The following is a 17297-nucleotide window of genomic DNA, read 5'->3' on the forward strand; positions in this document are numbered from 1 at the left end:
TAATATCCAGGGGAGAAAATGAAGAGAGGTTGTTTGGTAATGAAAATTTGGAAGCCCCCCTACGACACCGAGTAGGTTTAGCGTTGAAGTGACATAGAAAGACTTGCCAGCTGGGCAGTGCTTCTCCCCCTGCTTCATCCTGCTGTGTCCTTCCTGCAGCTCTCGCCTCCCACGACTACATCTTGAAGATCGTGCCCACGGTGTACGAGGACAAGAGTGGCAAGCAGCGGTACTCCTACCAGTACACGGTGGCCAACAAGGTACGTAATCTGTTGGCACAGCTGTGTGCAATTGCGCCCCCTGCTGGCCATAAGAGGAAAGGACACGTATCTCAGCACGATTCCCCGCTGGGTACCTTGAGGGGGCCTCTCCCATGGGGCTGCTCTGGCCAGGCTCTGTCCCTGGGTAAAGATGAGAGGACATTCTCCGAGTCAAGGGGAGGAAATCTAACCAGGAGATGGGGTTGAGGAAGAGCCTTGCGTCTCGCCCCAGTCCTGCAGACTCAGGACCCTGATTGGTCAACACACAACAGATGCTCTCACACTCGGGGTGCAAGCACTTTATCCAAAATCACCAGATGACCATTGGTTAACAGGAATGTCTTAGGACCCCAGTACTCAAAGTCATAGAGAAGTAGGTAGGCCTTTATGGGAAGCAGAGCACAGTCAGCCAGCAGAAAGGGATGAGTAACCATCGTTTCAAGCTGGGACAGCCTCTAGCTTCCCCGGAGATGACCCTGCCAATGGATGTGAATGCTTGGAACACATTAGTTGAGGCTCCTCCAGTGGATCCCTTTATCTTCAGGGCTATCCTTTTTCTTCTAGGGCTGCCCAAACCCCTTACAGGTGATGATAATAATAGAATAGTAGCTCCCATTTATTGAGCACTATGGGTTGGATATTATGCTAAGCTCTCTACTTCTACCATTTTTTCCAGTCATGATAGCTCTGACTGGGGCTGTGATTGTTCCCATGTTACAGATTTGGGGACAATGACACAGTCATTGGCACTGAGAGGTGGTCGTAGAGCTACAGAGCGTCCAAGTGGGGGGGTTAGAACTGGGTTCTCCTCTGGCTCCAGAGCCTGGCCTCTTGCTCACATCACCCACTCAGCCTGAACAGGGGCTTGTGAGTCTGTCTCAAGTGACTTGAGGTCCCACTGCCTGTATCTACCTGTGCTGATTAATATTCTGGTGTCACTTTCCAAAGGGAGTTCTGTTTCTCTTCCTCACTGTCTGTTGAAGGGCATCTCATTGCAACTGTCAGGTGCTCACAGCATCTAATGACTGGGATATGGAAGCAGTCTGAGCAGAAAAGATGAGACACAGAATGCCTATTCAGACCTGGCTCAGTCACTTGCTAGCTGTGTGGCCTGGGACATGTCGCACAACAGTCCTGTGCCTCCATTTACACGTTTGTAAAATGGGGATGGTGCCCATCTCATAAGATGGCTATCAAATGAGGCAATGTTTTAAAAAACCACTTTTTCCATAAAGGAGGCTTTGGGATAAATGGTACCTAGTGCTGCTCCTCTATCCCTTAGCTTGGGCTGTGACCCAGACAGTCACCTTGCCCCATCAGCTCTCCCTGGAGAAAGCTGATCTTGTTTTGCCGAAGGCTTCTTCCCCTGAGGCTCTGGCAAAGACCCAGCAGCCAGAACAGCCTGCTCAGCTCTCTCTGTGGCCTTGGCCCCAGCCTGCCCTGGGAAAAAGTGGGTTGTGCCCATCAGAGCCAGCGGTGGGCCATCAGGCCAGGTAGGTCAGAGCTTGGGCCTTAGCATTTGAGATTGGGGGTGCCCTATGGCTTAGTCGGGTCTACAGTTGTTGTGGACAAATGAGAATAGCCCAGAGGTTTCCAGCAAATGCCCAAACCAGAGAGGACCCATATTAATTCAGCTCATTAGCATCCTTTTAATCCCACCAGCCAAGTGCCATCTCGGGAAGTCTGTGGTAGGGTCCCTCTGTCTTTCCAGTTCTGTGTGCTCCTTCTTTTAAGATGCCCACTCCCCATATGGCCTTTATACTCATCTGTCTTGCACACACCCACACACATGCACATACATACACCTCAGGATATGGCCTGGAATGACCCCCTCCCCACTAAGCCTTCCAGCCGGCCTAGGGGAAAGTCAGTCATTTGTTGCTGGTGCCCCCAGCACCCCAGGCCTCTATGGCACAGCATGGACAATGTGGCAGTGTTGCAAATACTCTTCTACATCCATTCCCTTCTCCAGATTGTGACCCATCTCTGGGGATGGGGCAGAGCTTCCTGCCCTCAAGGTCCCCAGCAGCCAGCACTGGGCCAGCACCCAGGAGAGGGGTGTAAACAGTAAACAATCAATGAGTGAATGAATAGATTCATGGCCAGGAGTTAGAGGGGGAAATAGGCTTTTACTCTGGGGGACCCCAAATCACACCAGTCCTTTTACACCTAATTCTGGTGTTGCTTTCAGGTCATACAATCAGTTTTCAAGCAGCCAAAAGGGTTGAAAATATCCTCAGCAATGTTTCCCCTTCTAGATGCTTGACAGCAGAGCCTCCAGGGAAGGGGTGAGAGGAACGGGTGGAGTCTGGCTCCAGGCCAGAGACAGAAGAAAGCCCCTTCTTGTGGGTCACCAGGGGACCCTCTGCAATCCAACTCCCGCCCCCCATGAGCCATGGTTTGTATGTCTGGTTCTCACATCCCCCATCTCTCTTCCCCTACCCTAGGAGTACGTAGCCTACAGCCATACAGGACGCATCATCCCTGCCATCTGGTTCCGCTATGACCTTAGCCCCATCACGGTCAAGTACACAGAGAGACGGCAACCTCTGTACAGGTTCATCACCACGGTAAGTAGGTGAGGCACCTGCCATGGGCTCCTTCTCCTGGCACCCCTACTGGTGCTCAAAGGAACAGGAGGCAGCCTGCAGGGCTAGGACCTCAGGCTGTACACAGAAGATTGTGATCCCTAGGATGTTTAGAAATATTATCAGAATTGTGTCAATATTGATGGCATGTCATCAAGAAAATATTTTCCAAAGGGAAATGTCACTAAATCAATTTAATTTGTTAAGCAGATTTTTATATGGCTCGATGAGATGTTCATGATTCTCTCCAGGTTTTGTTCTTATGGGTTTAGCAGGGTTTATCCTTTTCTGTGGAAATTTTACAGTGAAGATTTAACTCATTTTTTTTTCTGTGTCTATTTTCTAACTATAGCTGCTGCTGTCAGGTTTCTACTTTCTTTCCTGCCTGCTTGTTCTCTGATTTTTTTCTTTGATTTTTAAATTTATTCTCTTTTTTTTCCCTCTCTTTGCCATTGTCTCCATCAAGTCTGATTTTTTTGTGGGGCAGCTTTGAGCTGTTGTCATTTTTCTTTGATGCTGAGTATTTCTATCAAGGATGCTATTTCCTGGCCTTTCATTCAAAGTGTTCTTGGAGGCAGAACAGTAGGCTCACGGCACCCTGCTTCAGCCAGGAGGCCCAGAGATGTTTGGTAAGCCAGAGTCAGCTGAGATGCAAGAGATAGGATGATTATCCCTACCTCACAGATTTGGAAATTGAGGCCTACAGGCCCTTATGCTTTTGTACCTCTTCATATTTTTAATAGTGATTCAAGCTCAGGGGTCTAATCCTGGATCTTTCATTCCTAGCTCTCACTAGATTTGCATTAGTCAGGACTCTGTTACAGAAAAGATACAACCTAACATCCAGCTGGGTTGAGGGGTAACTAAGCCTCAAGCATGGCTGGATCTAGGCACAAATGTTGTCAAGAATAGGACTTTTTTTTTCTCCTGTTTTTCTCTATACTGGCTTCATTTTCAAATAGAATTTACTAGTAGAAAGTGCTTCTTTCTCGGTAATTTGACCTGAGTCGTGGATAAGATAGTACTGTCACTGGCCTCACTCAGCTCCCATTCCAATCTTGTGACCTAGAGAATGAAAGGAGCAACCCAGTTGGCCGGCCCCAGTCAGATCATGAGGACAAAGATTGTGAGCGGTGGGGTTCCCCAATAGAAAAAAGAGGGGTCAGTTACTAGAAAACAGAGGGGTGGATTTTAAGAGGCAAAAGGTCAGATGTCTGCAACAAAACGTCTCCATCTTATGATCCACTACATACCAAGAACAGTCCCTACCCTCCCTGCCTCCCAGGCCTCATGGGACTCAAAGGACATCATCAAAGAGAAGCTCTCTGCCTGATAGAAAGCCATGTGGATACAAAGGGTGTCAGAACGCTCGTGCTTCTATGAGCCTCATGACAGACTTTTGCTGCTTTCTGACTCCATATAAATTTGAAACTTCTAGGCAACAGAGGGCACCTAACATAAAGCTAAGACACCCAACACAGATTACAAAAAGGTATTTGTCACACACACAAGAAAGGAATAATCTTCAGAATTTACAGAGAGAGAATTCCTACAAACCAGTAGGAAAAAGTTAAATGACCAGAAAGAAAAATGGGTGAGGACTTGACCATTCATGGAAGAGACCATACTGGCCATGAAAAGATACCCGAGGGGGATCCCTGGGTGGCGCAGCGGTTTAGCGCCTGCCTTTGGCCCAGGGCGCGATCCTGGAGACCCGGGATCGAATCCCACGTCGGCTCCTGGTGCATGGAGCCTGTTTCTCCCTCTGCCTATGTCTCTGCCCCTCTCTCTCTCTCTCTCTCTCTCTCTCTCTGTGTGACTATCATAAATAAATTTAAAAAAAAATTTTTTTTTTTTTTTAAAAGAAAAGATACCCGAGGGATGCCTGGGTGGCTCAGTGGTTGAGCGTCTGCCTTCAGCCCAGGGCATGACCCTGGGTCCTAGGATCAAGTCCCACACCAGGGAGCCTGCTTCTCCCTCTGCCTGTGTCTCTGCCTCTCTCTCTCTCTCTCTCTCTCTCTCTCTCTATTTCTCTATGTGTGTGTCTCTCATGAATAATTAAATAAAATCTTTAAAAAAAGAAAAGAAAAAAGATACCTGAGTTCCATAGAAATTGGAAGAATTTGATTCAAAATATAAGACCCAATTCAGTCCTATCAGACTGGCAGAAATTAAAGATCCACCACAATAGAGATTGAGAGGATACACAGCAAAGGGGACCTGCATACACTCTCTGGTACCAAGTGGATTGGGTCAGCCACTGTGGCGGGGCAGCTGGTGCACAAACCCTTTAACCCAAAAGCCAGGGAACTTGTGAGCAAGTGATTTTACCCAAGGCCCTACAGGGTAGCACCCCAAGTCTGCTTGTTTGTTTTTTTACCCCAGTGCATACCCAGAGTAAGACAGAAACTAAGACATGAGTAGGTGTGTTTGTGCAGGTGTGGTCTGCTGCTCAGAGGCCCTGGAGTCTGCGGCACTGGCAATGGCAGAGAAAACCCTTTTCCCCTGTCTCATTGTAGAGTTGAGAAGGATCTTCGTGTCCCCTTCTTATTTGCTCCTATATACCACATAGCTGAGGTTCTGAGTGTGAAAATCCTGTAGCAAGTGACTGAGAAATGATAGCAACTTCATTTATTCTCTAAACTTTTGCTAGAATTCACCACATGCCAGGCCCTGTGCTGGGCAACAAAGATAGCTGAATTTGACTTTATCCCCATCCTTATACTTCTCCCAGCTGGTAGGGAAGAGATGTGAACATGCAGAGAAATGAAGTCCCATCCAGCAAGGGTTCCATTGGAGCTGTGCACCAGGCACTATGCACAGTGCAAAGACTCCCATTTGTTTGGAAATTTTGGAGAAGGGGGATCCCTGGGTGGCACAGCGGTTTGGCGCCTGCCTTTGGCCCAGGGCGCGATCCTGGAGACCCGGGATCAAATCCCACATCGGGCTCCCGGTGCCTGGAGCCTGCTTCTCTCTCTGCCTCTCTCTCTCTCTCTCTCTGTGACTATCATAAATAAAGAAAGGAAGGAAGGAAGGAAGGAAGGAAGGAAGGAAGGAAGGAAAATTTGGAGAAGGAAACCCAGAGATGGGTCTTGAAGGATGGGGAGACATTTTTCTAGATTGATGAGTGGAGGAGAGAGGGTCTTCGCACAGAGAATAGTATGTGCAGAGGTGCCCAACGATAGCATGTTTTGTGAAGGCCATGTGGCCTCTTTTAATGGGGATGGGCTTCTAAGAGCTGGAGATCCCAAGAAGTCACAGGGAAGAGCTTATCCTTTATAACCCAGAGGACCAGATACCTCCCTGCCTCCATGTCCTTCTCCTCCTGTCTTTGGTCATCAGCCTCACCTCCATTTCTGCTCCCTCCACCTTCACTCGAGCATGGACCATGCTGAGTGAACCTCCTGACATCATTAGCCTGGTGGTTTTCCTGACGGCCCCATGCCACCATCACGGTTGTCTTGGCAACCATGGGGTCAGCCCCAAGTGAGCCAACCGGCTGTCCCTGGCAGATGGCATCATTGTGGAGCTTCAAAGGCCCTTGTCACGAGGCGGCAGATGTAGGGATGACGCTCACATGCAGACACACACAGCACAAAGACCCCCCAGGAGCCCTAGCAGTCTGGGGTGGGGCCAGGATGGAAGTGGAGGCACCTGCTGTGACTTCTCTTTCTCCTTTTTAAAATCAAACACTTGTGTGCAAAACCCCCAAGCCCCAAATGGGGGCCTCTGCAAATAGCTCCTCACAGGGGCTGCTTAAGAAAGGGCTTAGGCCAGAGGCCAGGATGTCGTCATGTGGCGGCTGCAGGGCTGCGGAGGCAGCTGTGGGTGGGCTGGAATGAGATGGGGTATAGTTCAAGGGGGTGTGGAGGGGAGAGGCCGGTGGGGCCTCCCTGATGCATCTGTGCCTATCAAGTACCTGGCTTCTTCGAGGTTACCCCTCTAGGGCCTCATGGTTGACCAAGGACCTGGCCATTCTGAGCCTGAACAGAGGAGGATCCCTCCTCCTGGAAGTCTCCACCAGGCCACACAGGGCTTCTCCATCTGGGCACCCAGGGCATGTTGCTCAGACTTCCACTTTGTGCTATTCCAGAAAATTCCACCACTAAAGGAATAAACACATGGTATTTAACAACAGGCAAGTGATCCCCTTCAAGGTGCCTCCTCCCACACACGCACATGTGTCCCCTGCCCCTGCCACTTGCTGAAGCCCCTTTTCTGGGATTGCCTTCAAGTGGGTTGTGGTGACAGATTGGATGACTTCAGGAGTGTCACATCACTTTCCTTGTGTGTTTTATTCTATTAGGCAGGAACAGCCAAAAGTGAAAAAGTACCAAATTGGGACAGTTGGGCCATGACAGTTTTTGCCTACCAGAAAGTACTGGTTGGCAGTGGCATGCCTCATTGGGCAGCAGGTGTAGCTGTATTAGACATAATCCCTGCCCTCAAGGTGCTCCTGGCCAGGAAAATAATCCCCCCAAACTTTAGATTGCACTTTAGAATTGCCAGGCCTGATAATGATGAGCTCCAGGCCTGATGCCCCTGTGTGTCCACAGCATCTAGCATGCACAGAGCCTAGCCTGGGTGTAGGTACTCAGAAATGTACAAGAGACAGCTGCTTGAAGAAGTGATCGTATAGCTACACTCATTAAGCATCTACTACATACCGGGTGATCTTATAATTATCTTCTTTAACCTTCCCAGGAACCCTCCAAGGTAGATGATATTATTCCTGTTTTATGTATGAATTCACTGAGGCCCAGAGAGGTAAAGAAACTTATCCAAGGTCACATAGTCAGTAAATGGCAAGGCTCGGGCTTGACTCCAGAGCTCATTCTGTTACGTCCACTACCCCACCACCACCACCACTTAGCTTGGGAGCCTCCATCCTCCAAAACAAAGGCCCTCAAAGATGTTCCAGCAACAGAGTCCCCGATACCAGGATGATTTGATATGGTGACTCCCTACTGGAAATGAAGAGGAAATGTTACAGCAGGAAACAAGGTGATATTGTGAGCATGAGTGATAAAATCACTGTCATACACACACACCACAAAAACAACAACAACAGCAACAAAACCAACCTACATCAACTACAACTATCCATCTAAGACTGGTTGGCTGGTGGTTCACAAATGTTCCTGCCCAAATCTGATTACCTTTCACTCAGCTGTTTAGCCATCTGCAAGGATTTGCCATAGGCAAAAGGCATTAGGTACTCGGGTGGAAGATGGGATGCAGGGGAGACAGTGAAAACAATTGAGAACGAGTGCTTGGATGGCTCCGTCAGTTAAGGGTCTGCCTGCAGCTCGGGTTGTGATCCCAGGGTCCTGGGATCGAGCCCCATGTCATGCTCCCCACTCAGTAGGGAGCCTGCTTCTCCTTCTTCCTCTGCCATCCCCCTGCTTGTGCTCTCTTTTTGTGTCAAATGGATAAATAAAATCTTTAAAATAAATAAATAAAACAATTGAGAAGGACAGGCTTAAAACTAGGGAGGTTTTACCCACTAAGGCTATATGAGTAGGGAGGAGACCAGCTTTGTAGCTGGACCCAAATGTCGCCTGCTCAGACTTCCCTTGGTGTGTCTCTTGTACCTGGACCAGGAGCTCCAGGAAGGCAGGGCAGGGCCTTCATCATCGCTGGTCTCCAGACCTGGGGCAGTGCAGGCAGGTGATAAGCAGGCGTCAAACACTGAGCAGACCAATGGAGGGGTATACACTTTGGTCCACCCCCATACCACGACAGCTTCTATTATGGAGGTTGTAGCGCAGAGCCCACCTTAGCAGCTCAGTTATTCAGGGCTGGAAATGGGTAAAAAACTTTCATTCCAATCTTTCCAAACTTTTGAGCAGAGCTAGATCTCCCAGAGGATTGTGTACCAGGGACAGATTGCTCCAACTGGGTCTGCACAGATCTCTCAGTGTTATGGAACCTCCTGGTGCTTGCTTTTTGAAGGCAGATTCTGAGACACATAAGGAATATTGGAACAGAGCGAGCTCTCTTACAAACTACACTTATTTTTATAGCCACACAGCTTTTTACTTCATAAACTTTGTTGATGGGGTCCCCTTACTTCAGGACATTTGATATGTAAAACTTCACAGAACTGAGAAAGGAAATACAAAGAAGCCATCTGTTCATGAAGACAGGGACTACAGGGAGCCTTCCAGTTGGGGGTGAAGCAGACTGGTCGAACAGAAAATAAGCAGGCCCTTTGCAGCCTTCCAGACCTGGATTGTCATCACCCTCCTCTGTTGGGTAGCTGTGTGAGATCTTGAACAAGACAGTCCCTCTCTGAGCCTCTGCTTCCCCATCCATGAAATGGGGGTCGGCCCACTTCTGTAGTACTTGGAAAGACTGAAGAAGAAGGCAGAAGACAGGGACGCCTGGGTGGCTCAGTGGTTTAGTACCTGCCTTCGGCCCAGGGCGTGATCCTTGAGTCGCAGGATTGAGTCCCACGTCAGGCTCCCTGTGTGGAGCCTGTTTCTCTGCCTGTGTCTCTGCCTCTCTCTCTCTCTCTCTCTCTCTCTCTCTCTGTGTGTGTGTGTGTGTGTGTGTGTGTGTCTCATGAATAAATTAATAAAATCTTAAAAAAAAAAAGGCAGAAGACAGTGCCATCTCAGGCCTGACACACAGTAGGTGCTCAGCCGAGGTGGGTTTTGGGGGAGGGAAACGGGTATTTGCCCCCATTGTAAGAATGGTGGGGAGAGGACTCGGTTCTCCCACCAGGCTCCTGTCCTAGAGGAGGGAGTGGGGGGTCTGGCAGGCGTGATGCCACTGGTTGGAGACCATCACACCCTGTCCTCCCCCACTTTTCCAGGACTCAGTCATCAATTTCCTTCCACAACAGCCCCCACCCCTGCGAAGCCACAGCTTCGGTGTTCTCATCCGCGGCTCCAGTCTGTCTGCCGCCACCGGCATCTGATGCGACTCCGATTCATTATTTATTTCCTCATACTGTGCCTTTTCCATAAGCTTTTCAAGCAATGCTGCCTGAATGGGGACAGTGAATGAACAGTTCCCCGGGCACTTGTGGTACAGCAGGCAGCCAGACAGAGGTCATCTGGGTCCTCATGGGGAAGGGGGAGCTCCATTTTACAGACGGGAGAAACTGAGGCCCAGAGGGGTGACCTGGCTTTCCTGGCCAGAGTAACAGAGCTGGGATCTGACCACAGGAAAGTTTACTCCAGAGCCCACAGTCTCCACCCCCGCCCTCATGTTGGTGTGTGTGTGTGTGTGTGTGTGTGTGTGTGTGTGTGTGTTGCTTCTCCACTGCCCACTGTGGAAAAGTAAATGGTGGGGGAGGGGCTATGGATTGGGAAAACATTAGTGTTGGTGGAACAACAGAGGGATTCAGCTCTCCCGCCAGTGCGACTGAACGCGTCTTTTCCATATTATAAGGAATTAAGAGCCATAATTAAAATGTAAGGGAAACACACACACACCCCTTCTTTTCACGGTAGACAAGCTGACTTCATTCTAGCCTAGTAGGAGGTTGGGAAGCTGGTAGAACCACAGGAAATCTCTGCTAAAGAACAAAGGGGCATTATTGATGACTTCTGATGAAAGCAAAAAAAATGCGTTCCTCTCAGACTCACTGGGGCCTGGATATCGAATTGTCCTTGTTTCCATTTCTGGAGCCAGGGCTGTGGACCAGAGTAGGGTTGCATGTGCTGGCTGTGGTGGCCCCTTCTGATCAGTGGCCCTGCTTCACCACCCTCTCCTGAGGTTATCCTCCTGCTTTAGGTCCTGGTCAGGAGGCACAAGAACATGGCAGTGGTGAGGGGGCAAGGGACAGGCATTCATGGCAACGTGTGTGTGCGTGTGTGTGTGTGCATGAGACAAGAACACTTGTTCAGTCTGACAGCAGTCCTGAGGATTGAGGATTAGCCTTCCCAGTTTTGTTTTGTTTTGTTTTGTTTTTTAATATTTTATTTATTTATCTGTGAGAGACACAGAGAGAGACAGAGACATAGGCAGAGTGAGAAGCAGGCTCCCTGTGAGGAACCTGATGCAGGACTTGATCCCAGGACCTGGAATCACCATCCGAGCCAAAGGCAGATGCTCAACCACTGAGCCCCTAGCCTTCCCAGTTTGTAAAGTAAGGAAACAGAGGTATGAGAAGTAAGGATGACACAAGGGCACATGACAAGAGGGGTCCCAACCAGAAGCCTCTTTGTATCAGGTATTTCTCATAACTTCTCAGTGTTTGGGGTTGAGGTAGAGTCTTGTGGAGATTGTAGAGCTCCCTGACTGGTCAAAGAGTAGAAACCACCTCTGGCCTAGGCACTCTTCCCCAGAGGGATATGCTTCATCACAAACACTTCTTGGCACTTGCCTGAGGAAATATCCTGTTGAGGTCTCACCTACCCCATCTGTCCAATGGGCTCTTGGAGTGCTTGGGACCTGGGCAGCTGCAAAGAATCCGCATGTGGTGCCTGGGACACCTTTGCTGTCCTGTTTTTCTATTAATTGGCTTGTTCTCAGCTAAAAGAGCCAGGTAGAAAAAAGAAAAATTGAGACCCAGAGGCTTGCTCTGGGAAATAAGTGGTATTTTACCCATTGTTCTTCTTAGAGTGGGTCTCAGAAAGGTTTAGAAAATCTCAGATTTTAGCAACAAGGTTGGAGCCCTCCGGTCAACCACAAGCTTAGAGGAGGTATCATTTACTGAGCACTTACTAAGTGCTGGGAGCTCCAGAGGAACTTCCTGAAGTATGACAGTTGGCAGGGTTTGGGGTGGTTTCCCCGAGCCGTGGATGAAAAAAAGCTGAGGCCCAGAAAGGCTGTCCTTGGCTAGAGTGAGTGAGTGACAACCACGAATCAGCTTTCCAAGGCTGAGCCCTTACTGCTGCTGTGGCAGGGGGGTGTCCTAGCAGGCCCCCTGGCACTCACCTCATCCCCACTTTGCTCAGGAACCCCCTGTACCACATCCAATAAGGTGGTGTCTGATTGGTTTTATCTTCATTTGTATTCACTTGTATTCATTCACCTTGGCACATCCCCGTGGATGAGAGAGATGCCGGGCCACCATCCCTCTCAGCAGCTCTTTCCTTAGTCTGTTTTTGAGATGTGCTCTACAAATGTGGTGAAGCCTGTGATCTTGTCACCACCAATGTACGGCCTACGTCCAAAGACAGATACACCATTGGGTCCAGCCTCGTGGCTTCATTGATTTCCCTGTGTTTGAGACGTAGGAGCTGTGGCCTTCTCAGGACACAGGGTGGCCATGACCAGCCACCTCCTTAGAGAGGCTGCTAGATTTCTCCCAGCTTTTGAGGTGCCTTATCCCACCCTGAAATGTGCCAGAAATCCCCCCTCCTCATTTGACCAGCGACCAGCACCTTCCACAGACGGAGGATTATGGGAGATGTACTGCAGAGCTGGGTGATATCAGAAGATGTACATGGGAACTCACTGCAGGGCCTCCTTCACCTTAGGCTGACAGCCGCTCACTCTAATGGTGCTTAGTGGCTTGCGTGCCCCAGGACCTCGGCTCCCCTGCAGTTGTGTATTTTCTCATGCTTGTGTTGTCTTCTCCTGCTCCTGGCTGGCCCAGGAAAAGGAGGCTTCAGGCTGGGTTTCAGGTGTTTATGAATCACAGGCAGGCTCGGGTTCCAGAGCGTGTGTGTGTGTGTGTGTGTGTGTGTGTGTGTGTGGTGTTTTTTTTTTTTTTTTTCTCCATTGCACTTAAGTCACAATTTCCTCTTCTCTGATCCAAGCTCTAAAAGCATTTTGCGGTGTAAAATCTCCTATCATCTGATCCATTCTACCGAAATAAACCAGCTCCCCTGCCGTCATGTTCCTTGAAAAGTGCCCCTGCGTCATGCTCTGAGGCTGGCAGGGAGAGGCCTTGCCTGCTGAAAACACTTCACAATAATCCCCCCAGCGCCCCCCCCCCCGCCCTCTTCACTCCCTGGGGGGCTGCTCTGGTTTCTTGGGCTGTTATTACTGGAATGCCAGCTGCTCCACTTACAGCCCATCTGTACAGACCTGTTCTGTCTTGGGCCTCACAGGCCTCTGCTTAGCTCATCTCATGGAAATATCATCTTAAAAATAAACACTGGTTCGATTCTCACTTCCCTCTCACCTCCGCTGTGTCTCCTGGCCTCCTCTGCTTGGCACCAGAGGGTCCATTAAGGAAGGCTCCACTGTCTCTCAGAGCCTTCCCTTGGTTGAGTGTCAGCAGCTGGCCAGCCACCCAGTGGTACGTCCAGGGTGGTCTCAGGAGCCCTTGAGGACTGCTCAACTGGGCTTCTTCTGAGTCCTGTGGTCATCTAAGTGCTTCTTAAATGTGGCAGATAAAAAAGTGAGAACTCTGGAGGCAGACAGACAGACTTCACTCTGCCACACGCCTGCTGTGTGACCTCAGAAAAGTGATTTCCTTGTGTGGGCCCCATGGGTGCATGACTGAGGAGTGGCATACTGGTCATGGGTGGTATTAGTTCTTATGAATGGCATGAAGTATGTGCTCAAGAGGAAAAATACATTTAAAGTTGCCTCACAAGCCTTCTGTGAACTTCCTTTATCTCCTGTCATCTATACTTTGATTCTTTTATGGAACCTGAAAGCAACCGATAAGCCAGAAAATTTTGAGTAAAACATAGCATTGTTTTGATATCGTCACAAGTAGAATCCTGACAAATTCAAAGCAAAGTTAGTAATTCACTTAGGCAGAGAAGTCTCATGCCTGAGAAGCAACAGAGTGTCATGTCAAGAGTGCAGACTCCAAAGCTTTGAACCTTAGTTCAACCACTAATTACACAGTGGCATTGGACAAGTGATTCAATGTCTCTGTGCCTCAGTTTCCTTGGCTGGAATATAGGTAGAAGAGTAGGACTCCCTAGGGTTGGCCTGAGGATTCAGGAAAGAGGGAGACACAAAGCACTCAAGCCCTGCCTGGTGCAGAGAAAGTGCTGTGTAAGCTCTGTTTTGTCATACTTCTATTTAATTATGTGGCAGGAAGGTAGGAAGTACAGACATACAGGTGACATTCATCATCGTCATCCACCCAACTACTGCAGTTCCTGACTGGGGGCAGTTTCACCTCCAGGGGACATTTGACAATGTTTGGAGACATTCTGGTTGTCACAACAGGAGGGAAAGCATACTATGGGCATCTCCTGGGTGGAGGCCCGAGAGGCTGCTAATCAACATGCTGCAGTGCACAGGACAGCCCTCCCAGAACAAAGAACTTTCTGGTCCCCGAAGTATATAGTGCCATAAGAAGCTCTGCACTAATGTAAGCCTTCTGGTAGCACTATGGGGCCCCCTGTCCTCTGTAGCACTTGGCTTGGTTATGATATTGCATTGTTGGTGTGATTATTTGATTGCTAGTCATCCCCCCAATACAGTGAGTGCAAGGTTATGAGAGTGAGAGATTGATTTCTCGCTCCAGTCCATCCACTGCTGCCTGTGTAGCCCCTCCCAGATCACAGTAACAGGCAGCACTAGGCCTGGACCTGTCAGATCCGAGTTCACTTCGGATTGCCACTTCCTGGCTGTGTGACATTGGGCCAATGGCACTGCCTTTCTGAACCTCCACTCATCCACCTGTAAATGGGATCATAAAAACTGATAAATTAAAAAATAAATAAATAAATAAATAAAAATCTGATAAATTTAGAGTGGAAGTTAAGACAACAGGCTCCAGGGTGAAGACATACCTGGGATCAAGTCACAGCTCTGCTACTTACTGTGTGAACTTACTTACCTAACTAAACCTCAGTTTCCTCACCTATGAAATGGGTCTAATAATCTCCTTCTGCATTCAGAAAGTTAATAAGGGATTTAAAGGAGCTGATAATGACTGCTTTTATTATTATTAAATTTGTCATCCAGTATGGAGGGGGCAGTTTTGAGCCCTGGCGATGTTCCAGACCCTGCTGGTTATGGGGCAAAGTATCTGTACTTGCATAGCTCCATGGTCTCATGATTTGGGAGGGGTCTGGCCTGGCGCTCCATCCAGCACTGACCTCTGACCTGCCCCTCCTCTCAGATCTGTGCCATCATCGGTGGGACCTTCACTGTCGCTGGCATCCTGGACTCCTGTATCTTCACAGCCTCGGAGGCTTGGAAGAAGATCCAGCTGGGCAAGATGCATTGATGACCCACTGGGCCCAATGGCCAAGGACCCAGGGAGACCGCCAGCCCTGCTTCCAGCGCCCTGTCTCCTCCTGCCCTCTTATCTGGCCCAGGATCTGGTTGGGGGAGGTCGGGGGTGGCTCACGGTTTTGCAGCTACCTCTTTTCCCCATCTTTAATTTTAGATGAATTCCACTGCCTGTGGTTGTGGTGCCCCTTTTCCTGGGGAGCCCCAAGACCAGAGTCAGGCATAGTGGGTTCGAGGATATCAGGGACCATTCCCTGGAGGGCTACAGTTCCTTCCTTCTTAGGGGAACAGCCCAGAATCCACGTCGACCAGGTCTCAGCCAGGCTTTGACAATCCTGAAGCTCCCACCATTTGGATGCACCAATCACTGGGTTTCTTTCCTGGGCAACCAGCCTGCAGACCAGGCTCTCAAGGTGCCTCTGCTCGGCGCCTTCAACAAAGAATGGAACTTCCCAGGCAAGCCCTGAGATGTGGCGCCGTAGATGGAACCCTCTCTTTTGCTCTGTCCCTTTTTGCCCATCCTGGAATCTGGCCCTGAGTCCCTCACCCCCACCCATTTCTTTTTCTCCTGTGAGGCAGATGCCCAGTGTTTGGGTAGCAGTGGTGGTGACTTGGGTTTGCCCATTGGAAACGTTGGATGGCGAGTTCCCCTTCCTCTCTTCACCTTGTTTCTCTGACCCCCCGCCCCCCGCCAATGTGCCTCAGCCCCTGTGCTGTGTGGCAACAGCATCTCTTGGTGGAAGGGCTGGTTTTAACCTGGGAGACATCCTTTGAACACCAGACATGGTTTGCATCCTTCTGTCCCAGACAGAAAGCATCCTTCTCTGCAGCCCTAAAATAATCATGTCTCACCATCTTCCAGAGAGTTGCTGTCAGGCCACGGCCTTAGGTGGGGGAAGCAAAGCAGGCCAGTCCTCCTGTCTTTGAACATCTATCTTCCAGGCTCCCGAGGGGTGCATAGCACTCGGACTTCTCTGCAGCCCAGTTGTGGCCCACTTGCCACTGAGTTCCCCCATCACGGGCCACACATGTGTTTCTGGTTCCTAGGGCAGCTCCACTGTCTTCCCACTTCTCCTGAGATAGATCCCTACCCTGCTACTCACGCTCATCCTTCCCCTTTAGTCCTGAAAGGGAGCGGCAATGGTCCAGGCATGAATTCCACCCAGGGAATTTTAGGTACGCCCTTGTGTCCCAGGGAGAGAGCTGCCTGCCTGTTTTCCATTTATATCAAGATTGTTTGCATACTTTTGTAATTAAGGGGTGTGTCCAGTGGAAGTTTTTAAATGATCTATATGGATAGCTCAAGTCTTTGCCATTTGTAATTTTTGGCTTTGGATTCCAATTAGAAAAGTGTCCCCTTCTGCATATGAGTTGACTGATGTTGTGAGTGTAAACTGCATTTGGTTATCTCTGCTATCTGTGGCCACTTGGATGGATTTTTTTTTTTTTTTTTCATTTTCTGTTCCACAGTTACTGAAAGGAGTCTCTTTGGTATGTGAATACCTGCACCTGGAGAGGGTGGGCAGGGTGGGGCGGGGAAATGTGTGGCATGCACATGAGTTGAAATTCCACTTTTATGCTTTTTAAAAAACAAACAAACTCTTGAGGACATGAGGGCTGTCGGTTTCCTATGGAAGAGACACCTCTGACCCGTTCTCTTAAAATCAAGGGGGAAAAATGGTTTAATTCTTTCCCCACTCATTGGGCTCAAATAGATTAAAAGGCTGATTTTCAGAAGTATTGCTGTGTGTTTCTTTCTACTTGACTGTGGCTGGCTAGCCTGGGGGCTGGGATCACAGTCAGAATGGAATTTAATTCTAGAGGAGAAAAATTGAGAAATGGGGAGAGGATCCATCAGGATGATCAGAAAATCTGGACCCCATGAAGCCAGCCCTTCCTTTATTGAATCCCTACAGAATATGCCTGGATCTGCCAGTTTCAAGCTGCGTAGCCTCAGGCCAGGTCCTTACCACTCTGTGCCTCTTTTTTCCTCAGGTGAAAATGAGGAGAGTAAAATAAAACAGTCTCATGGGACTGTCATCAAAATTAAATCTATAAAATGTGCAAGTCAGTCATCCTGGATCAGAGCGAGTTCATGTATGCAGAAAAGGGGTACATGGTAAAATTTCAAAGATAGGAGTTGTTCCATATAGGTATTCCAAAATAGAATATAATCTCTTTGAGAACAGGCTAACATATTTTCCCACAGCTTTGAACCAAGGGCTGCATAAATGAAAAGTTTCATAAACTCTTCTTGACTTCCAAGGATCTGGCATTCCTTGTTCAACCTTCAGCTCAGGAAAGGGGGGCACCATCATCAGCTGAGATTTACATGGCTGTT

The 17297-nt window shown here is 49.1% G+C and overlaps 1 protein-coding gene across 8 annotated transcripts in view; it reads left to right on the top strand.

Moving 5' to 3' along the window:
- Nucleotides 1–16696, top strand: part of ERGIC1 (endoplasmic reticulum-golgi intermediate compartment 1) — a 103678-nt gene extending 86982 nt beyond the window's left edge. For all 8 annotated transcript variants that reach the window (XM_041747404.1, XM_041747397.1, XM_041747398.1 and 5 more), the window contains 3 exons: nt 160–260; nt 2708–2830; nt 14844–16696. In XM_041747404.1, coding sequence (XP_041603338.1) covers nt 160–260; nt 2708–2830; nt 14844–14951 — 332 coding nt within the window. In that variant the 3' untranslated portion in view covers nt 14952–16696. The remainder of the gene's footprint in view (nt 1–159; nt 261–2707; nt 2831–14843) is intronic.
- Nucleotides 16697–17297: the final 601 nt, after the last annotated feature.

Source organism: Vulpes lagopus, chromosome 3 (genome assembly GCF_018345385.1).
Source record: "Vulpes lagopus strain Blue_001 chromosome 3, ASM1834538v1, whole genome shotgun sequence".
NCBI classification, from domain to species: Eukaryota; Metazoa; Chordata; class Mammalia; order Carnivora; family Canidae; genus Vulpes; species Vulpes lagopus.